The sequence below is a fragment of the Conger conger genome, chromosome 5 (genome assembly GCF_963514075.1).
Source record: "Conger conger chromosome 5, fConCon1.1, whole genome shotgun sequence".
Classification (NCBI taxonomy): domain Eukaryota; kingdom Metazoa; phylum Chordata; class Actinopteri; order Anguilliformes; family Congridae; genus Conger; species Conger conger.
In genome coordinates, this window is record NC_083764.1 from 57,113,646 (window position 1) to 57,137,549 (window position 23,904).

At 43.6% G+C, this 23,904-nt stretch overlaps 1 protein-coding gene across 4 annotated transcripts in view; it reads left to right on the top strand.

The window, feature by feature from the left end:
• slc6a9 (solute carrier family 6 member 9) overlaps nt 1–22,462 on the top strand; it is a 65,482-nt gene extending 43,020 nt beyond the window's left edge. For all 4 annotated transcript variants that reach the window (XM_061241885.1, XM_061241884.1, XM_061241886.1 and 1 more), the window contains 12 exons: nt 9,966–10,122; nt 11,249–11,380; nt 11,975–12,245; nt 13,907–14,039; nt 14,516–14,650; nt 15,688–15,791; nt 16,745–16,982; nt 17,345–17,479; nt 18,063–18,162; nt 18,456–18,556; nt 19,492–19,662; nt 20,309–22,462. In XM_061241885.1, coding sequence (XP_061097869.1) covers nt 9,966–10,122; nt 11,249–11,380; nt 11,975–12,245; nt 13,907–14,039; nt 14,516–14,650; nt 15,688–15,791; nt 16,745–16,982; nt 17,345–17,479; nt 18,063–18,162; nt 18,456–18,556; nt 19,492–19,662; nt 20,309–20,575 — 1,944 coding nt within the window. In that variant the 3' untranslated portion in view covers nt 20,576–22,462. The remainder of the gene's footprint in view (nt 1–9,965; nt 10,123–11,248; nt 11,381–11,974; nt 12,246–13,906; nt 14,040–14,515; nt 14,651–15,687; nt 15,792–16,744; nt 16,983–17,344; nt 17,480–18,062; nt 18,163–18,455; nt 18,557–19,491; nt 19,663–20,308) is intronic.
• Nucleotides 22,463–23,904: the final 1,442 nt, after the last annotated feature.

Consider the following 23,904-nt stretch of genomic DNA (forward strand, 5'->3'; position numbering starts at 1 on the left):
GAGACGTTTGTGGTAGTCTCTCAACCACGCATGCACCAGATCTCTCCCCAGCCTTGGTTTATTTTTGCAAGGCTGAAGGGGGCTGAAACCTCGGCCGAGCTCTGTTCCTCCTAGCCCGGCACTGGGCTATTGTGAGCCATGGAAACCACACCCCCTGTCCCCCCTCTTTGAGTTAAGGGAGCAGACAGCGTTGGTCTCTGTCCGTTTCGCTCAACGTACCAGTGAAAGCCAGAAGTCCATCGTCCGTCCGGCTGTAAGCAGATGCTCCTGCGTGACTGCGCTTTAGCCCGCTGGTGTCTGAAGGTTATGTGACCGGGGTTTGAGAATGGAAGACTCAAAGGTAAGAGGATAACCTTTAATGTACGTACTCGGCGAGTGATGAAGCAAGCTCGGTGTTGCCATGGGAATCCATGGTTGTAATGGTTCGGGGCAATTGCGTTTAAAATTTGTATTGGTTTGTGGCAGTTGGTGGCCTTCTCAAAACATCACTTTTTGTCATGGCAGCTATCATGAGTGCATTGATGTGAATTGATTTTTTAAAAGCAGGTCAATTATGAATCTATATATTTGGAAAAGTGAAATATAAATCTATATGTTTGGAGCAAATATAAAATATAAATATAAGGGGTAAATATAAACAGTTTTTGCCTTCGACATGCTTAAATAAATCTAAAAGTGTTGTACAGCGGCTCCATCTAGTAGCCTTCAATTTGAAGAGGGGGTGTTTTATGGGGTAACTGACACCGATGATTTGATGGAGTGACATGACCTATCGGTGACCCTGCTTCTGGGGGGGCCGGCACCTCCCTCTGTTTCAACTCCCTGTCTTTGCGAGAAAATTCACTATTGCACTTAATTAATCAACCATGCAGCCTAGGCATTCAATTGGCTCACTGTGGATTGGAAGGGACCAATAAGATGCGCAGGAATGTGGCCTTCCGCTGACGGGGTCAGAAGCCAGTGCGCTTCTTCTCTGGTGAAATTACTTTCACCTCAGCAGGATTTGATAATGCTGTCTTTCAGGACAGGGCGGATGGAAGGTTCATTTTATCGCAGTTGGGTGGTACTCAACCCACGCTTGTTTATCGCCAGCCCTTTTCATAGCGATACTTGAGCTCTGGCTCAGCTGCTGGTGATAATGAAGACACATCAGATGGGGGATAATTTGTCATGTTTTTCCTTTGACGGCCCCTCGCCGTCTCCCATCTTAACTGCCTGTATCGACGTTCGCGCCTGAAACGGCTTCAGTAATTGGGCAGCCTTTTCTATAGCGCTCTCACATAGCCCTCGGAGTCATAACAAAGTATATGCTGAGCCGGTATGACACTATTATCGCCCTCGCCCTGGCTGGTACGACAACTGGAGCTATGCGAAACGGAGGGAAGGCTGTGTGAAATCGGACCCCTAACCTCCTCACCTCCCCCACCCCAATTCTGGGCTGCGCGAGGGCAGAGGAGAGTGAGAGGTCAGGTCTTTTTGGACACTGTCCCCTGGACCTCCTGTTTAAACAGGTGTCTGGAGCCCTTTTAGAAATGGCCCCCGCATTCCCGCTGTCACTCCCCTGCGGTCCATTCTGTTTATTTTCGGGGTTCGTAGCGAAATGCCGATCGCGCGGTGCGCATTTTGGAGTGGGGGTTTGAAGAGTCTGGTGACCCTTGGTGCGGTGTCCGTGTGGCGTGGCGGTTGACCCACTGGGCCGGTTCACCCTTCCGTACCTGTGTGGGGGGTGCAGGAAGGCAGACTCCGGCCTCTGCTTTTGGAGTTTGCTTACACAGACAGGATGAGATGACCCGGCGCGTCAAGCTGAGTCCAGCTGACTGTGAAATCTTCGGACCAAGCAGCTGGGGTCAGAAGAACCTTTCACAGTCAGCTCATCTGTCTGTGTGGCCTGGATTTAACCTCCAGTCATTGATTGTGATTAATTAGTTTGTAATTAATCACTGTTTTAATTGTCCTCTTCTTAACCTTTTTAGTTTTTAATAACCTGATAGAGATCTAAATTTCAAGGGAGATCTGAATTACACTAGATAAATAAAATAAAGTATTCATAAACAAATAATCTAAAAATGTGCAATTTAAATAACAAGTCACAATAAATAGAATACAATATTGCAATGTAATAAAACTATAAGTATAAAAAATGTTCATAGGGCATTTTCATTCACTGCTGAATGCCCTGCCACATGTCAGAATGCTTGAATTCTGGCATTTTCCCTTCAACTCCTCTACCATCTGGCCCAAAAATTTTAAAGGACTAATAAATGGATGAGCATTGGCAATCGCAATTTAGTGGTCCTGTTCATAAATTCATGAATGAAAAATGAGTACATTTCTAAATATCAATTTGATGATGTTTCCATGGGTACATCCTTGACTCAGCACATTTTTTATTATCCGTTTTCATCACACCATTCTTATTCCCCAGGCCAGATTGGGCAATTGCACTAATCTTGTGATGTGACTGCAATACCCTCCACATTTAGGACAGTATAAACAGCATCCTCCAAGAAGCTCTCAGCGTCTGTTACTGACTGAAACGTCACCCTACCCTAAGAGTAGAATATTTTCCAAGATATTGAAATCATATATTTACATTTTTAATGACAAATCTTTGTTGCAACACTTCATAGCATATGTAGATATAGAAATTCAGATCTGCAGTACAGTATATACTGAATAAAACATATTTCTATGAAATATATTTATAATTTTTTCATGGGAGTTTCCAGGGGTGCATCACTGGACCAGTTATGTAGCTGGACACCTTGAATGTTCATAAGCAGGGATGATCAAAATGAATAAATCCTGACCTTTCACAGGCATTGAGTGATTATAATGCTGTACAATGTGCTCTTAGCTGATAGAAGTGAAACTCTTATCGGCTATCAGTTGGGTAAGAACATCAGCCGTGGCGTGCGAGTGCTGGCGTGTGAGCGTGTGTGTGCATGTCCCACTCTGTTCAGCTGCGTTCGGTGAGTAGTGTATATAACAGTGCCACATAAGCTTAAACCACCTCAAAACACCATTTTGTTTTTAATCCACGTGCATGTTGGATCAAATGATGCATTGTCCTCTCTCTGGATTTAGCAATTCCATTTTGCTGAGTCTTTTTTTTTTTTTTTTTGCTGCTGCTGCTGCAGTCACGTTGACACACTTCAGCTTGAGGTCCCTATAAATGCACAACAGCCTGAATTTGTGTATGGAAACGGTGTCATTCCTGTGCCAGGTCCTTGTGCCAGGTTCTCAGTGCAGGTGAGGACTCATTAAGTGATGCGTGGTGCAGCTGACCAGTCAGCTTCTCCTCTTTTTTCCCCCTCTCCCCTGAAGAAAAAGATAACCGACCGTTTTAAAGAGCGCTCGCTGTCTGCACATTTACCGGAGTGTAGGTTTAACGTCGCTGTTTACGAACGACTTGCGAAACACGACGGGTTGCGACGACATTCCCGTATTGAACATATTTCCATTTTTCGATGTCCCGTCCTCACCGTTCCCCGTCACATTTGCATCAGTGTCCCTGCAATTAGCATTCGTCACACAGAATTCGTTCCAAGCTTCGCTGGAGGCTCCAGGTTGGATTGGCGCCACTGAGGACGACTGTCTTGCTCATCGTGTTAGCTCTCCACAAGACACATTATTTACATGAAAAACTTTTTTCTGGCCTCTCGGATTAAAAGTTGCTCCCGAAGGACTGTACGTAATTAACAACCGCCCTTTACAACATGGCTCTGGAGGAAGCTGTAGCAGGCATTTGCTTAAAAACGTGCAAAAGTTTTTGAGCCACATGGAATAGGACAATCTATGGGTTATTGGGTTAAGGCTCAAAGTGTGGCAAGACTTGAAAATACTTTTCAATGCTGGAGTTGAACCATAAGTTCCATATCCAAAGAACAAACTTGTTTCTGTTAGTTAATTGCCATAAATATTCAGTCAACACTCAAGATTCTTTTTTTTAATTAGCATGAATGCTCAGATTGCATCACAAATGCTAGTGTATGCTGACTACCTCCTAATTATAGCCACGTTTAGCATCTCCAGATTCCCCTGGGGAGAGAACGTTGACAGGTGGGGTGATCAGGATTGTGGAACATAGCGATCGCACGTTACCGTGGAGACGGGCTCTTGTGAATGAGCAACCGGTTGACATGATTCTTGTCATGTAACTGAATTCTTCCCCGTACATAGCTGTGACACTCAGTTTCATAAGTTTGGCACATATGTAAACAAAAACAAACATACAGTATTTGTGGCTCGTATGTGAACAAACGCAAGCTGGTCAACAGTTTTGGTCGATGATTTTCTAACCGGTGCGTTAATGCAAAAAACATTATTTGCACAAAAAACTATTGCTTGAAGCTCTGTATCTAATAAGCATCTACGTTCAAGTTCAACTACGTCTTTCTCACTGGCATCAAGAATGGCATATGGAATGACAGCAGCAGATTGCATAAGCTACCATATCAACCACGATGAGCCTACTAACATTTTCAAAATGATCAGTACCGAAATGATCACCCCTGGATTGGTGAACTGTGGTCAACCCAAAACAAGTTAAAGAATGGATGGATTTCCTACATGATGGGCAACTGCAGAAATAACAGTACCAGTCGCAGCATATAATTGTTTTTGAAGAATGATGAAAAATGTTCTTGCAATACCAGCATTAACAATCATGTAAAAATGGAGACACAACTTTGGTCAACTTTCATTAGAATTGGCACACTTTCATCCTCTTACATCATTTACTAGGTCTCTCTTTCTCTCCCTTGTACAAACACACACACACACACACAAATATTTGAACAGGAAGAGGCTCTTATCGTTCAGCCTCACTATATCTGCAAACACTTTCATTCACCTAATATTTGTTGTTTTCTGCAACCTTTTAACCTGATTTGACATCAGAACTTACTGTACTGTAAACACGTGTTGAGAAATATTCCGGCTGTTCCTCTCTTAACTGCAAGCACGGCACGGCTGGGATGTGTTATGGTGTACAATTGTGTGTCACCAAACTGTTCTGATCGGATTGATTAAGGATGGCAGGGACAGGCAGAGGGAAATGAGGCGTGTTCTGCTTCGATGCTTATGACTCACAACAGAATTATTAATTCATTTAAATGGATTTACATGACTGGATCTCATAACTGCAGAAAATAATGATATTCTTGATCATTATCAGAACGTTGACACCACCATAGATTATTTTTATTTTTTATTTGACCTTTATTTAACCAGGGTCGTCACGTTGAAATTGACATCTCTTTTACAAGTGAGCCTGGAAATGAGAATACCTTTAATGTTCTACAAGAAAGGACCATACCATGTATTCTTACTGTGCAAATCAGAATTTTTAAATGCATTTTAAATAAATAAAATAAACCATGTTTTTTTTTAAGCCGGGTTTCAAACCATGTCCTTGGCTTGGACTTTCTCAACATTTTGCTTTCCGCAGTTGCCAATAGCTCCTTATAATTGCTCCTCCACAATAATTTAGACAGAACACACAGATGACAGCAAGTGGGAGACGTTTCAAAGCTTTGCCAGATGAAGCAGTGCCAGTGTTTAAAAGCACATCAAGTGTCTATGGTGACAATGTGCATCCTCTCCTCTGTTCAGTGAATATGAGCTCTTAACATTGGAACAATGGCTCATATCGTCTGCCCTGAAAACACAGTAATTGCCTGTGAATTGCCAGCCTTCCCTTTTAAGCAGCTGTACCTTCGAGCAGTTCTTAACACAATGTGCCGTGCGAGTTTCTGATGAGCTTTTTTGTTTCCGAGAGTGTCGATCTTGTGAAATATTTAGTCCAGCACTTTGTAGAAATATGTTTTCTTGCGCTACAGTCAATGCCGTATGCAACATTACAAACTGTATTTGTGTACAAACTGTCACGTGCAGTTGTCATATATTGCACGTTTGGTTGCATTCTCACATTCATGTGTATGAATCCAGATTCCCGGTTTACAAAGGTGATTTTTTTTTTTTTTTGTTAGCTGTTGTTATTACCTGTTTACAAAGGTGTGGATGACTTCTTGAAAAGATTTCGATTTGTGACTCAACTTGTCACACAAAAATGTCTACCCAGCCTAATTGCCAGTAACTCATCTCTATAATGAGGTGTTGTTTGTAGGTGTCAGTTACATGCAACATTAGTGGGAACGTGAGCCTAAGGGGGTGTGCTTATTTCGTACAGATCCTTTTAGTCCTGTCCTCTTATCTCTGAGCCTAATGTAATGGCACCTGTTATGCTATACATTGGTTATTATATGTACTTTATCTAACAGTGCCTGTTACACATCGGTTATTATATTTATGTACTTTACTGTGTGTAATGGAGCGTGTTGTACTTCAGTTATTATGTTTCTGTGTTTAGTCCACACAGCACTGTGCAGCAAAAAGGCTGGAGAGTGACAGGAAGTTACAGTGCATGTTGTGAAGCTCACCTCCATGAACAAGCAGCGACTTCCCTTCTGGAAGGCTGGAATCACGGATGACCGATATTTGGAATGACCCATTTGAGTGTGAGCCAGCCGCGGAGGCCTTACCTGAGCCAATATTTGAACAGCCGAACTTGTCCTGTTGTTAGCGCTAGGGTACAGAATGTGGATCGCTCTGTGTGCACTCAGGCTCATACACACACACACACACACACACACACATACACACACACATACACATGCACAAGCATACTCAAACAGGCACACAAGCCCATATGCCCACACACAAACACACATGCACAAGCATACCCACACTCACACACACATACACAAGCACACTTGCACAAGCACACACACACACGCATTCACACACATAGACACACACACACACACACACACTCACACACACACACACACAGACACATAGACACACACTGCCCTTGTCTGACCGTGCACCCTGTAAATCCTCAGTGGTACTCCAGGCATTTCGGCTTGCCCCTCCCTCCAGGAGTGCACCTGTGCGAGGCGTACATTTAGCCGCTGTTCCCCAGCCCCTCCCGACTGGCCGGAGCTCAGGGAGACTTGCAGCGATTTGGGCTCCGAGAGGCTGGGCGCATGTGCGCTGCTTATGTAATGTGTGGATGGGCCCAGCTGGGCATGCTCTGAACGGTTCGGGCAGCCAGGGGGCTCTGTCATGCAGACACTGAAGTCTAAAACACCTGGGCGAGGGAGGCAGGGCGCTGGGAGGCTGTGGGCAGGGGCTCTGGAAGGCAGAGGGGATAAGCTGAACAGTGAAGCAAGATGGGATTTTTTTTTAAATGGAGTCATGGTGATTAGGACTCAATTAAAAACAGACAACTTTTTGCTGCAGTTCCATACCCACAGGTCAACAGTAGCTTCTGAAAATATCTAGTGCTTCCACAAAGCAGGCTTAGTAAGAACATATTGTGGTTTTGGTGACCCATGGATGTCAGTGATTTTATTTTTTTAGCTCACTTAAACAGCAGAGTTTATGTATGAATACTGCCTGTATTTGTTATTCCGGAGTATTCTGGAGCTCAGTTTATTTGCCGAAAGACACATGATAAATTGCCCTTCAGAAGTTTTGTTTTTACACCCAAAGGGACCAATCTTTGAGCCTCCAGGTTCTATTCACATTCTTGCTCAGGGATTTAGGAACTTCCCCCTAGTTGTCCTTTGTGGAGCTCATGAAGACATGGTGGCACAGGCATTATGGTAAATCCCTGTGTTTCTGAAGAGGCCATCCCAGCCAACACTAAACATTTTCACAACGAGTAAAACTCGGAACAGCTCTTTTTACTTACAGTCCTTGTTCCAGATTTGGGAGGGATACGGGCGTTATTCGGTGCAGTTATCCAGCTAACTCCATAATCCTGCTTTGTGAAAATCAGGAGTTATGTATTTTGACTGTTTCCTGTCAGTGAAAATATAATTGGAGGAGCCTCTGCACAGGGAGGCAGTTTCCCCACCAGTGCGGACACACCACTCAGGCTGTGGCAATGGATGTTGCATCACTGGCTGTTAAATGTTAAAAGTAGAATCTTTCGGCTGCAGGGTGGCTCATTTGGTTAAGGCACCGTGCTTACGAGCAGACAAAACCAACTGTGGCTGTTCGCTCCATAGGGTGACATGAAATTGACAGGGTACGGGAGGCCTGAGTTGGGTAGGGGTCCACTATCTAACAATCCCTGCTGGTCACATATGGAAGGTCTTCATCCAACTCCACTATTCAAGCATCTGGCGACACCATGTGTTGCAGAGGAAGCCGTGGTTGTCTAAGCTCTCAAATTGGCAGTGGGGTTCGCCGGTGAGCACAGCTGCAGTTGCAGACCTTTTCGTATTTTGAGTTAGTGTGGGAATTGGGCATGGTCAGCCCCAAATGTTTTAAATGTTTTAAAAGTACAATATTTCATTGTACTTTTCTGTCTATTGTATTGGGTTCATTTTTAGTTTAGTTTTAGTTGACTAGAATGTGTCTCAGTTACTGCATTTCATCCTGTGAAAATTCTGCACTTCAGGTAATTACATTTGAAAATATATTTTGTTTTAAAATCAGGCTATTTTAAAATACCTTCTTACATGCTATCAGCAGCAGCAGACACTAATAAATGCTTTAGTTTGCACTTTGTAATTTTTCTGATGAGCACAGCCGTCTGTACTTTAGGTGTGTGTGTGTGTGTGTCTACGTGTTAGATACAGTGTGGCACATAGAAAACTGTGTGTACTGAGCAATCCAGGCCAAACTTTACGGGCACTATGGCAACCCCAAAGTAATTTTCAAGTTCAACCAAAATTGATTTGCACCTATTGTTTAGCAAAATTGTTTTGCACCTACTAAACACAACTGCAGTTACTATACAAGGGATTATGAATGTGTGGGAATTATAATAGTTCAAGGAATCCAGTCAATGTCACAATAAATTATGAAGGACATACAGTTGATCGTAAAAAGGGTTGTCTCTTAGGCTCAGATCAACACGTGCTCTTGCTTCGTCGGTTTGGAAAAGCTTTGTGTGTTCTCGTCTGTTGCTTCCGACAGTTACAGTAAAGGCCAAAATGTGGACCATCTGAGGCGAGCAGATGGAGAAGGTAAACTCAAATCTGGGACGTGAGACCAAATGTTTGTTTTGTGCTTTCAACGGTGATTTCAGTTCACATCAGTTCCGCTTGAATGCCCTTCACCTCAGCTGCTGAGGTCTTGCATGCGAATGAACGAGTGGTGATCGGAACTCAGCAATTCCTTTAAATATCAGTTCAAACCTCCTTTTTTAACAATGTCTTGAGTGTCTTGAGTGTCTTGGTGCACTTTCCTGTGGACTGTCCTTTAGCCCTTTATTATGCCTCGTTGAATATGTGGTTTACAAACATTCGGGTCATTTTCTTTTCTTCTTTTTTTGTTTTGTTTTTTGAGGGAAGAGTCAAGTGGTATCTCAACCTCCAGACAGTGCAGTGAAGTATTGCTTGTACTGAGGGTTAATCTCATTGGTAAAACATAAGCATCATCTCCTCACATTTGGTTCTAGAAATGCTTAACCTGCAACATTAGTTTGAGGGCTTAGTGTTTGATTTGCTCATTTTGGATGAGACCAGGCAGAACTGCCCTGAATTCCACTCATGTGTCTGTCTGGGTGCTGAATACAGCACCCACATTCCAGAGGAGCATCATGGGAAATGGCAGACGGAAACAGGAACCCTGTTTTATTCTGAATGAGCAGTTATAGTTCAGCCCTCTGCTCTTGTTTGCTGGGTATAAGTCAAAACATTTTACCCAACTGCTAACCACCAGACTGATCGGTAATACATTTTATAATTAATGCATTCTGTTGATTTAGTAGGAGAGGGTGAGTGTGTGTCTGTGTGTGTAAAAACATATGGCAAAATAATTTATGTAGTCTTCAGTTTAATGGAGTCCTGCTCGTAGAGAATAATGTGTGTGAGTCTCTGGGTCCATTACCGCTGATTGAGTGGTGTATTGGGCCCACTCTAATGCGTCCTGCTCCGTTACAGAATGGAGCTGTTCCCGGAGAGCCAGTGAAGAGAGATGAGAACTCGCGGCGAGGAAACTGGGGGAACCAAATCGAGTTTGTCCTCACCAGCGTGGGCTATGCGGTGGGACTTGGCAACGTGTGGAGGTTCCCCTATCTCTGCTACAGAAATGGAGGCGGTAGGTTCCGGAAACGTCACTGATCTGTTCAGTTTTGTTTTTCCTACGTTTAGGCACGATATCATTAGTTTTAAAGCACATTTTCAAAGAAATCTGAAGGGTAGATCACGGCAGAGCATAATGTTGCACGTTTTAGTTATGTAAGAGTTATGTCCTTGTCTGGTATGTAGTTTAAAGACTTAGGCCCAACTGTATATCTTTGGGGAATTTTGCCTAGAGCCATTCCTGTTTGGGTTTGTTCTGGAACTTAGCAATTTTGCCCATAACTGTATTTTTAGTGTTTCTATACATTTCAGTTTACAAGGATTGCCATAAAAGGAACTACGTCTTTTGCATTAGCTAGTGGTAACTGGAAATAGAGTTGACCGGACTGTTATAGCTCAAAGTCCAACAATAACAAGGCTGCTTTATCTGCTGTCGGTGGGCTAGTCCTCAGCCCCATTGGCAGTGATGTCATGAGTCCCAGCTGGGATGTGATTCTGATGGTCGGGGGCGTTGAAGCAGTAAAGAGTCTGCCTCGATGCTTCGCATCGCATCACGGCGTCTTCACTTCAAAACGCCGCGGCCAACACCTGCCGCCTTCTTAACGATGATGTCATCACATGTAACTTTGGAATGGGAATGCACACTTGAAGTTCCAGACTTACGACGATTTGGCCACACTGGCAATCAAAATGAATAAGTGCATGAATTTAAAAAAAAATTATTTCTGACCATGGTAGATAAAACCACGTAGCCTGGGATATACAGTCTATAAGGTTATACCTACAGTCGTACCTGAATTTGATTACATTACATTAATGATGCAGGCAGTTGAACTCTGAATGGGGTCACTGAGGATATCTATAAGAAATTGGAAAAAAGTAATCTTTTGCAAAGTCCCTTATTGCATGTCAGGCATCTTGACTTCTCTAGAACATAGTTGAAAAGGGGCTCTGTCAGAATTGCTTATTCAGTTGCCTGCGATTTAAGAATAAACGTCTCAAACCTGTGACCTTTTTCATTTTTAATTTTTCCAGCAGTTTGTCTCACAGACGCCAAAGCAAAGAAAGTTTGTGTTTGATAGAAAAGACTGGTCTCTGTCGTTCGAGGTGTGAAAGTGAGTTGTGGCTCTCCTGTTTCCCAGGTGCCTTCATGTTCCCGTACTTCATCATGCTGGTGTTCTGCGGCATACCCCTCTTCTTCCTCGAGCTCTCCTTCGGACAGTTCGCCAGCCTGGGGTGCCTGGGGGTGTGGAAGGTCAGCCCCATGTTCAAAGGTGAGTAGGGGCAGGGGGTCCATGTCAGTCTATTTCCAGCTTCTGTGTCTAAAACTGGGTTGGCCCCCATGGAGATCTGGGTCAGCTTGTTGCCTAGCCTGGAGCCACAGCATCTGGAAGGATACGTGTCATCACCCAAGCCCTCCTACGTGAAAAATAGCTGAACTTTGCAGTGCATCTCTCCCCTATTTTCCTATTGTATGGCCTCCTTGTGGCTTTTTTAAAATTGGTTTTTGAGCGCCCTGGGGGCCTTCAAGTGCGGACTTGCGGTGCTGATAACTCTCTAGAATGCAGTCAAACTAACAAGCCGAGAATGACCTAGATTAGCGCTACTCAGTTCTTCGTCCTGCAGGCCGCAGTCTCTGCAGGTATTTGCTCCGACCGTGTGCTACACCACCTGATTTCACTGATTATTTTACCTGCTTGGTTAAGATGATAAGATGTTAAGAAATCAGGTGGTATAGTGCGTGGTTGATGAAAATACCTGCAGACACTGCAGCCCACAGGACGAGTTGTTGAGTAGCCGAGATGGCCTGCTCTGGTCATCAACAATTCTTATGGTTTTCTTCTGTTGTCCTATCTGCTGTATTTTAGGGGTAGGCTATGGCATGATGGTGGTGTCCACCTACATTGGGATCTACTACAACGTGGTCATCTGCATCGCCTTCTACTACTTCTTCATGTCCATGACCAACCTGCTGCCCTGGACCTACTGCAACAACCCCTGGAACACGGCGGACTGCAGCGGGGTGGTGGGGCCGTCACGCATCAACAGCTCCCTGGCCAACGCCTCGGCCGTCATATCTGGTGTCACCGAGCTGGTCAACCGCACCAAGAGGACCAGCCCCAGCGAAGAGTACTGGAAGTAAGGAGTCCTTCTCTGTTCACCTTGCTTCTTCTGGTCTGCCGGCCAAGTGCTCTGCCTTGCATCTTTTCCAATGTAGAGCAGGAACCTGGCGAACTAAAAGTTGACCCCTGTAGACAACATTGTATTCCCAATGACAGATTCTGTATGTACAGTGTGTTCCATAAGCATTTGGACAGTTGTTTTGGCTCTGTTCTCTTGCACATTGGATTTGGAATGAAATGGTTAAAATGAGGTCATTGTCCTGCTGCAAGGTAAAAAGCGAAAAAAAGCCAAATACTTACGGACTGTACTGTATCCTGTGATGTCACACTGTATGCTTGTACAGGCCTGGGTCAGGGAGACTGCAAAGTAAACATTTACCATAAAAAAGAGATAAAACAGATTTGCTTTTGCTTTTCACTACCTCAGAATTCAACACTGTTGTTTTATTGTTGACATAAGCAGCATAGTTATGCAACTCTTGCCCCACCACCCCTCTACTAATTTGTAACTAGGCCAACAGCAACGCTAGTGGACCAGGTTAGCCTGGGAAAGCACAACAAAAGAACAGAGTGGAAAAATAGCTGGAACTGCAGCCAGCATGGTTTCAGCTCCACAATGGGAAAAGGAGTGCAATCAAGCCTCCTGCCTCCTGGTTGAATTCTTTGTATGTGCTTTTAAATGTATTTAAAGAGTGATATTGGCCTATCTGTTTTCATGGAGGTCATTGGTGGTGTTCTAACGTCACAGAATTACGGGCGCTAAACAGTTGGTCATTATCTAGTCATTATCAACAAACACATCTATGGTCATACAGAATAATATCTTATCTGGCTTAACACGGTTTCTTTGTTTTCATATTGTTGTTTTATTTTTATTTTTTTCAAATGTAATCTCATCAGCTGCTTATGTTGAACGACAATTAGTGGGTGAACTTGAACAGGTCTCCAGAATTTTCTTTAGTCTCTGCAGTGTAGAAAACGGTTTACACAGAGGAACTTTTATTTCCTTGAGCCCCAGAGAATTGTGGTCATTCAGAGACAACAGTGTCTTTCCTAATGATAGCATAATGGGTCTGTGCCTTGCTTTCTATGTTATGGTGTCACTATAGGATGAAAGAGTGTCTTGTTCCAACCAGCTGTCAGGAGAGAAAAAAAACAATCTGCCGTTTTGTCAACGTTGTCCTCTGTGAAATATGGGACTGTTTTTGTTCAGTTTAACCCTGTAATGGCAGGTTCAGCAACAATAACGCTCTATGCCCCCCCGTAAAGGAAGCTGCACTGCCAAAAATGACATCTTAACTAGCATTTAAGTCTCGTAAGAGTTTTGTTTTTCCTCTCAAGTACTAAATATTAGCTAATAAATAGCGACTGCTATTTTCACTTGCTTGACAAGTGAAAATTTCTTACCACATTGGCAAATCTTGAAATGACCCAAACTGTCTTACTTCCTTGGCTCTTCTTTTGTCTTATTTAGCAAAAAAGCGATAGAGATATGATTTTAAGTCTCAATATAAGACTAAGATACTTGTTGGGCTTGACTTATTTTTTGGTTTTTGCAGTGTGGGAGCATTTCCTATGAAGGCTACATTCAAACACTGTGCTCTATTATGGCTTTTGTGGGCATTGAATGCAAACGGATTTCTCCCATGACTTTAAATCCCCCTCTGCACCCTCTAGACACAAAGTGCTGAACATCTCGGACGACATCGGAAATTTCGGGGAGGTGCGCCTCCCCATTCTGGGTTGCCTGGCAGTGTCGTGGGTGGTGGTGTTCCTCTGCCTCATTAGGGGAGTCAAGTCCTCTGGCAAGGTGAGTGGGTCTGAAGAGCCCCTCTGTTCTTTAAAGCATTAGCCTGCCACCTTCACTCAGACAATCACTTGGAGAAAAGTTGGACACTTACTGGAATAATCCAAAGGGGCTCATTTTGACTTTCCTTTCACATGCTAATTTTATGTCAGTAGAACCAGACACTGCACATCACTCAAAGTTTTGGCTGTGCCTTTTTTTTTCCGAGTGCTGTACAGTGCACAGCCAAAACAAAAAACGTCAAGCAATCTGTTGTGTCTGGCTCTATTGATGTAAAATTAACATGTTCAGAAAAGTCAAACAAAAGCCTCTCTGTGGGTTGTTTCTGGAGTGCATCCAACTTTTTCCCTGAATAATGGAAAATCTTCTAGACCCGAATAAAGAAAAAAAATGCTTGTGTTTTTTTGGAGTAAAACTAACGATGTTGTTGATATTTAATGACCCCCCCCCCCCCCCCTCCTGCTGTGTTCTGTGTCCAGGTGGTGTACTTCACTGCCACCTTTCCCTACGTGGTGCTGACCATCCTCTTCATCAGAGGCATCACTCTGGATGGGGCCATCAATGGCATCGCCTACTACCTGACCCCTCAGTGGCAAAAGATCCTCGACGCCAAGGTGTGTGCCTCTGGGTCCACTAGCGTGGAGAGCTTCTGGCTGGAATATACTGAAATATATTCAAACAAATAAATAATATATAGGTATATGATCAGGAGCACATGTCTCTCTACCCCAGCATATTGGATTTAAAATGAAAAAAAATAGTGAATAGGTTGAATTGCAGACTGTCAGCATTAATTTGAGGGTATTTGCATTCATATTGTGTGTGTGTATAAGTTCTGTGTAGGCATTTATACGTAGTGTCCCCATCCATCAAATTTATTAGTTGGCTGCAAATCCTTTGCATTCGATGGCTGCCTGAAGTCTGCAACTAATAGACACCAGCAGATACTGGGTATCTCCCCTGGTGATGTTCTGCCAGGCCTGTACTGCAGCCGTCTTCAGTTTCTTTGTGTTGTGGGGTTTTTTTTGGTCTTCTGTCTTGTCTTTACAGCAAGTGAAATGCATGTTCTGTTAGATTCAAGTCGGGTGATTGACTTACCCAATTAAGAACATTGGACTTTTTGGGGTCATATTTGGGGTCATTGTCCTGCAGCAAAGTGAAGTGCTATGCAGCTTTGAAGTACTGGCTGGATCTCAGCAGATAAGGAACACCTTTGTTTTTGTACCCTTCGGAATTCATCCTGCTGCTGTCATGTTGGTTGGTACTTGTCTCAACTGTCCATAAGACTTTGTTGCAGAACTCTACAGTTTTTACAGTTTCATTCTGCTCTTGAAGCATACCACTGATTTGTAGTCTCTTTATGTAGTCTTTGACCCATCTATGCCTACTTCCTGTTCTTGTTCTTGTTCTTGTTTGGCAGTTGGAAAGAGGTTTTCTTCACAATTAAAAGTATTCTTTAGTCATCTGCTGCCTGGGTCCTACATGGTCAACCAAGTCATCAATCGTTCTTTTTTGTTAATGATTTACCAAACAGTTATTTTTGACAGACCCTAGTGAGGTGAAAAACATGCCCAGGCTGCCAGTTGCCAAGCCCTTAGGTGTGGGATGGCCAACATAAGCTAACCCTGTGTTACTGGTTCTCCTTTTCCAGGTTTGGGGAGACGCCGCCTCTCAGATCTTCTACTCTTTGGGCTGTGCCTGGGGAGGCCTCATCACCATGGCATCCTACAACAAGTTCCACAACAACTGCTACCGGTGAGTACCCTGCAACCACATGAAACCCTGCTTTTACTCTGTGGTCAGCCTGTAGCCTACTGGCTAAGGTACACGGCTGGGAACAGGAAAGGTTGGTGGTTTAAGCCCTGGTCTTTGGATAAAAGCGTTAGCTAAATAACTGTAGTGTGTGTGTGTGTGTGTGTGTGTGTGTGTGTGTGTGTGTGTGTGTGTGTGCGTGTGCGTGTGCGTGCGGCAGTGAAGTGTAATGGGGAGGGAATCGGACCGGTAAGTTTGCATGTTTGATTCCCATTGACGTCAGAGCCCTTGAGCAAGGTGCTTAAACCTTATTGCCTCTGTTACACCTACACTATGTAAAATATGCTGTCGTGCTGGATAAGATTCATTTGTATGTTTTTCTCAATTTAGAATAGATTAATGGGGAGTAATAAAAATGTAATGTGTTTTTCTGAAATTAGGCTTTAGCAATGTCTTCAAAAATTTGTATGTGTTTTTGAAGATGTTGCTAAAGCCTAAGGTCTCCTGTATGGTTGGAACTCATGAGCTGCAGTAACATACACGCAGTGAGCTCTTTTTATTGGGTATTAGGCTTATTTTTTCTTCTGCTGCTGTAGCCTATCCACTTAGAGGTTTTTGATGCATTGTGTGTTCAGTGATGCTCTTCTGCATACCACTGTTGTAATGTGTGGGCATTTGCTTTTATGCATTTAGTTGCTGCCACATGATTGGCTGATTAAATATTTGCATTATCAAGCTGGTGCACAAGTCTACCTAATAAAGTAATCCGCAGTTTTCAAGACCAGGCTTGATGCAGTGAAAATTGATGGTAGGAAAGTAGCATTTTTGGGCTGCATGGCTTGTCGTTATGTTACATTACATTCACTGTATTATGTTATGTTTTACGTTATATGTTTTGGAGTGCTCATTTTATGAATAGTTGAATGAACCTTGACCTTTGACCTTTGACCTTACAGAGACAGCATCATCATCAGCATCACCAACTGCGCTACCAGTGTGTACGCGGGCTTCGTCATCTTCTCCATCCTGGGCTTCATGGCGCACCACCTGGGCGTGGACGTGTCCGAGGTGGCCGACCACGGGCCCGGACTGGCCTTCGTGGCCTACCCAGAGGCCCTCACTCTGCTGCCCATCTCCCCTCTCTGGTCCCTCCTCTTCTTCTTCATGCTCATCCTTCTGGGCCTGGGCACGCAGGTGAGAGAGAGAGAGAGAGAGCAAGAGAGAGATAGTGAGAGAGAGTGAAAGAGAGAGTGGAAGAGTGAAAGGGAATAAGAGTGTGAAAGGGAGTGAGAGAGTGAAACTGAATGAGATGGGGGGAGAGGGTACGAGAAAGAGGGGGAGAGGGTGAAAGGGAATGAGAAAGAGAGAATAGGTGAGAGAAAAGAGTTTGTTAGGGGATAAGAGGTAAAGAGAGAGAGTGTGAGGGCACTACAGTCACTCTTTGCTTGGAATGTTCTGTCTGGATGCTGCTATAGTATCTGTCCTCTGCTAGAATGCAGCTCTAATAGTGTTGGGTATGACGGCTTGCTTGGTGGCTAATCCCAGTCTGTCTGTAGTTCTGTCTGTTGGAGACCCTGGTCACTGCCATTGTAGATGAAATCGGGACAGACTGGATCATCAGGAACAAGACAGTGGTCACATTGGGAGTGGCTGTTGTAGGCTTTCTCCTGGGAGTGCCACTGACCACTCAGGTGAGCACTAACACACACATGACACATTCTCACCCCCACACACACGCGCACACAAACTCACTCACTCCATGCACACTCTCAACCCATACACAACCTTAGTCTCAACCAGACACAGACTTGCTCTTAACTGATACGCATTCTCACATTTTATGACTTGCCTACCGCTGTCAGGACAGCAGAATCCCTCCCCCTATTTCGACGCAGACTCAAAACACACCTCTTCAAACTCTACCTTAGTCCCCCCTCCTGATTTACCCCGCCCCCCCCTTCTGATACCCCTATCCCTGTCTAACCCCCCCCCCCCAAAAAAAAAAAAAAAATTGCACTTATGATGACGACTATATGTTTAGAACAGCAGTCCAGGTGTATTTTCCTAGTTCTGGATGTGATGCTTTGACTTGTGGTAGAACCTATGCACTTGTAAGTTGCTTTGGATTAAAAGCGTCTGCCAAATGACTAAAATGTAAAATGTAAAATGTAAATTTTACCACTCTCATGCATTTTTACACACACCCATAAACTTCCCAACTCACTGTATATCAGATTTAACACACACGTCTGAAATATCCTCTCTGTTCTGCAGGCTGGGATCTATTGGTTGCTGCTAATGGATAACTACGCTGCCAGTTTCTCATTGGTCGTCATCTCCTGCATCATGTGTATCTGCGTCATGTACATATACGGTAGGAAAGCGGCCAGTCTCCACCACGTTTCATTAAGGCCCTTACCCAGCATTTCCACAGACTAAAGGCTGGTTTATACTCCGTCGGGCAACATCGCTGGGTCGCAGTGACATTTGGTTTATTAAATATATTTGAAATTAAACATAGTCAATGTTGGGCGACATTAGAATGTACATGAACGTTCTGCGATTTATATAGTATAAGTATAAACCAGCCTTTAACCCTTTAAGGTGTGAGGTCATAAATGTGTGACGACAAGTCATTGTGACAGTGGAATGTCTCCATGCCTCCAGGACACAAGAACTACTTCAAAGATGTGGAGATGATGCTGGGCTTCCCCCCTCCCATATTCTTCAGGATCTGCTGGAGATTTGTTTCCCCTGTCATCATCAGCGTGAGTTCAGTGGGATCCCATTACACTACATAACATTACATTACATTATATCCCATTACATTTCATTACCTTACATTACATTATATCCCATTACATTACATTACATTATATCCCATTACATAACATGGATGTGGGAGACGCTTTTATCCAAAGCGACGTACAGTAAGGGCATTAACAAACCGGTCATTGTAGGCACAGTGTAAGACCTTAAAATGCAGATAGGACCTTGGATAATTCTAAGGTCAACTGCTGAACACATGTCAGATGAGGAATTCACATAAAGCATTAGTTATCCATAGCCAGGAACATCATTTCTAGTTCACAAGGTCATTTTTCAAGCTAGGAGCTTTATGGTAAAGAAAACAAGAATTATGGTAAAGAAAGCCCCCGAAAGAATCCCCCTTCGTTAGCATTGACGTCCATCTCAGAGCGTTCAGTCTCAGGAATCATAAATTCTTTTTTTCCATATTATTGCCCCATTTTGACGTCATAAGATGCGTTAGTCCTCCTTACTGCAGATGTGCAATAGCCAGGACCTGGTATTGGAGCTTTATTGTTGATTGGCTTTGGCTAGAACGTGCAAGAACACCATTTTCATCACTGATGTTAAATGGTAAATGGTTGGCGTTTATATAGCGCCTTTATCCAAAGCGCTGTACAATTGATGCTTCTCATTCACCCATTCATACACACACTTGCACACCAACGGCGATTGGCTGCCATGCAAGGCGCCGACCAGCTCGTCAGCTTTTGAGGGTTAGGTGTCTTGCTCAGGGACACTTCGACACAGCCCAGGCGGGGGATCGAACCGGCAACCCTCCGACTGCCAGACAACTGCTCTTACCGCCTGAGCCATGTCGCCCCCATGTTGTGGTTGTTTGCCCGAATTAACCATGTGTAAAAAGCTAAAATACCTTCTCTCCTTTTCCCGACAGTTTATCCTGATCTTCACCGTCATCCAGTACAAGCCAATCACCTACAACGATTACATCTACCCAAACTGGTCCCTCATCATCGGGTTCTGCATGGCCCTGTCCTCGGTCATCTGCATACCCATCTACGCCCTCTACAAGATCGCCAATTCCGAAGGGTCCACGTTCCTAGAGGTGAGCATCGTCCTGCTGCTTTCTCTGAGATGGTGCTGCTTCCCATGGGGAGAAAGGCACCGTGAACTGTGGTGTAATGCCAATAGGGTCAACATTTGTGTTGTTGTTGGTTAGAATCTTGTATCACAGGTCTAATTGACTCCATTTCTGTGATACAGTGATGTATTGTTGTCTATTTGTATTTAGCATTCATTAGCCAGTTAGCACTGATTTGCCAGTTAGCACTCATCAGCAAGTAAAGCATTTATTAGCCAGTTAGCACTCTAGCTAGTAAGCATTCATTAGCCAGTCAACACTCACCTAGTTAACCAGTTAACCCTTGTGTAATCTTAACATTCTGTATACCTAGGGTAAAAAATGACCTGCTTTCACTAAACCCCTAAAATAAAGCAGTTAATTGAATTTTAAACCCCAAATCCATTTTGCACGAAGAAGCAACCTGTCACTCATCACAAACTTGTAGTGGGTTTTCAATGCTGTTAAACATAGTGACGGGTCATTTTTGACCCTTAAGACAACACAAGGGTTAACACTTATCAGCCAGATAGCACTGATTATCCAGTTAACACTCATTAGCCAGCTAGCACTCATAAGCCAGTTAACATGACCCCTGTTGCGTGACGCCGTGCCGTCTCCACCCACCCAGCGGTTGAAGAGCTCCCTAAAGCCGGACCGGAGCTGGGGCCCGGCCCTCATGGAGCACCGGATAGGGCGGTACGCCCCCGCGGGGGCCCTGGGGCCCGACGGCGGTCTGGAGGCGCGAGCTCTGAAGGAGGAGCTGAAGGAGGAGGAGAAGGAGAAGCTGGATGAGATCAGCCTGACCATCCAGGGCAGCAACGGCTCCACACACAACCCCAACCCCAGCCCCAACCCCAGCCCCAGCCCCAACCCCAACCCCAACCCCAGCGCGTAAACAGCCCGCTCCGCCCGGGCCTACACCCTTTCCCAGTGGGGGGAGAGACCATTCTCGCAGGAGACCTTTACATATTGTAAGGGCTTATTATTTCTAACCTCTAGAAAATTGGTCGTCATCCAAAATGTTTTATTTGTCCACATAATTTAATAATGCATTTTATTATTTTTTATTTGTTTTCCTTTTCTTTCTTTTTTTTAAACAGATTTTCTTTTTTTCATATGCATGAAAATCTACAAAAAAAAATTATGTTGCATACACTGTCTGTACAAATACACTGTATTTGCATACACTGTCTGTGACTAGTGAGCGGGGAGCATTCATTTCTCCAAACTGTACAATAAAAACCATCCAGAGGTGATAGCAGGAACGCCACTTGTAACAGGCCATTTGGGTGTAGAGACAGTGCTAGCTGGTTTAAAGCTGGAGACCAAATGTTCTTTAGCATCGACAACACCGACATGTACAGATAGCACCTCACTCAGCTGGTTTTTATGTTATTTTTTTCTACACCTATGGTATAGGATGGAATAGTGTTTGGCACCCTGTTCCGTAGTCTCGACTTAGACTGTTGTTCGAAAGCTGCTTTTAAATTATTGAGAACAGCAACTAATGAGTCTATCCGGAGCCAAGTGCTATTTCGATGTGTCCAGTTCATCTGCTATTTTTTTTCTTGTTCACACGTGTAGGAAAACGCAATCAGCTTACCATACCTTTGTCTGAAGCGCCCTCTAATGGTGAAATGGCTTCATGACTGCTGTGGATTTCAGTTGGAAATGTGCTCTTTAAAATGCCTGTTTTTTTTCTTTTCTTCCATCGGCCGATGGCTGGCGGAATGGCTTTTAACAAGTTCCCACATATCCAGACACTGACTGTCATCCCTAGCATGTACACAGATGTCTCCGAGTTATACCGGTACAAAAGGATATTTGACTCCAGCTTTCTAAACAGCTCTCCTGATTGGTTAAAGCACTTTTTCCCTCCATGCCCATTCTCAGGGTCCTAGCAGGTTTGCTTTGAGAACATGAAAAATCGCTTTGATTTGGGGGGAGGGCGGGGTCTATGAGAGGAGCCTAGACCAGTAGTAACCACGGAAACTAAAACTGTTAGCGGCTGCTCAGGTGCAAATTCCGTTTGGTCTTCCAGACATTTTCATGTGAAAAGCATCGTGAGATGAGGTGTCTCATTTGTGAAGGGAGCACTGGACTTGATAACCGTAGGAAATCGTTTACTTGTCTGCACACTAAGGAGACGATGACCTCTCGTTTCGTATTATTAACTGCCCCAAGGCTGGGGGAAGAAGGCATGTTTACCAAAAACACACAAACGCATGCGTAGATCGATCTGCAGTACCTTTGGTGCCATTGCGGGAGTATGGGGTTTTGATAAATGTTTGTTTTTTGGGGTTTTTCTTTCCTTTTTTTTTTTTCAAAGGGGTAAATTATGCCTTTTGGCTGTTGCAGAGGAAAGTGTTAGCATTTTAGCTCTTTTTTTCTGTAGCATTGACGGTCGTAACCAGCCTGAAGGACACAGAACAGACGCAGAATTGCTCAGTTGGCCAACCCCACCCCAGTTCCCATCCCCAAGAAAGAAATGCGGGGTTCTTAGCTCAACGATAAACAGAGGTCATTGTTGCAGGATCATGAAATTCACACATAGTTGTACGTACAATAGTTTACATTGTAGTGTTTTCATTATTGTAAAGTAACATAGTAAATAATTATAAAGAAAAAATGTTTATTTTGTAAAGAAACTACAGTATCTTAAGTAATAAGAGTAATGTTTACCATTCCTCATTTGTGACTTGATTTTTGTTGAATTTTTTTGTGTTTTTTTTTTTTTGTGTTGGTTTTCTGGTACAGTGGGGCTGGGTGCTGAGGCAGTCAATATTTGGGGAGGGCTGGACGGGGGGGGGGGGGGGTAACAGTACAGTAAGTGTGTAAACAGGGCTGTTTCCTGGCTTTATGAGCGAGAGGAAACCAAGCGATGGGACCACTAAGGTGCTGAGAGTGTCACTTCACATGAACTCCTGTGTTATTTTGTCAGTTACAGTATATACGTTTGAATTCAAGTACTGGGGATTGATCACTTTCCAGCAGCCCTACCCCTTGTTTAGACTAATGAACTTTAAACATGTTATTTGTTGTTTGACCCGGCATATTAATTGAACGTAAAGCACACGGAAGCATTTAAGAACATTGATAAAAGGCACAGTAGATGGTGTATGAAACTCAGGGGTATAGGTTTCGGTTAGCTTAGGTTAGTCTGGACTTCTCCGTTCAAAAAGCACAACTGTTAGCACAAGTACAGCCCGACAGACCCAAGCTTTACTACAGAGTGAGAGAGAAGTTAAACTGTTTCAGCGGAACAAAGGTCAAAGCTTAGACATTGCCTTAGTTCCTTTGCAAGTGGTGTGTCAAGAAGTGTCTTTTAGTGTTGGTTGGTTGTTGGTTGAGTTGGTTTATTGTGAGTTTATGTCCTCTGCATGTGAATACACCCAATTATGAAGACTAACATGAATTTAAGCACAAATAATGGACTTCAAGTGCAGACTGGGGTCTAATTGACCCTGTAGAGTTGATAATGTACAGTGATTGCGGCGGGTAAGCACAGAGTCAGTTTGAAGCACATAACCATTAGGCCGAGGCCTCTCGCTGTTACAAGGAGGTCCTGGCGGGGCAGGCCGATCACGATCTCGGTGAATTACAGTAATTATGATCATAATAATCATCATGCTCGGTGAATTATAGCAATTATGATCGTAATAATCATCGTGCTACTGCGTCCTAATTCTCGACTGTCCTCAGCGCTCTCCCTCCATCTCTTGTACAGCTATGTAAAGATTAATCTGACTGGTGTTTGTGTTTGCATTTTTGTTTTTATTTGGGGGGGGGGGTTTGCAGGTAAGGGGACATTTTCTTTCCTGTAGTAAAAAAAAAAAAAAAATAGCTGTGTAAAAGTGTAATCTGTGTACTGTGTAGTGAATGTTTTACACCTGCTGAATATAGAGGCAGGTCAGGATAGTGTCAGTATTGATGTCTTGTAATTTTAATCAATATGTAACTGTCCATTTTGTCTTCTAACAACCAGAGTCTACCTACATAGATTTTTTGGTCCCATTTTATTTTGTGTTAGAACCTTTTTTTTTATTGTTGTCAGAATTAACCATTTTTATCCAGGTTCAGTGACACTACCTTTCTTAAAGTTGTAAAAGCCAGCGATATCAATTGTCGTGCCAAATGATAAAGCTTTGGACCGAAACTTGAAAAACAAAACAAAAAAAAAAACAAAAAAAAAAAAAAAACTACAGAATGCTTTTTAAAAAGATG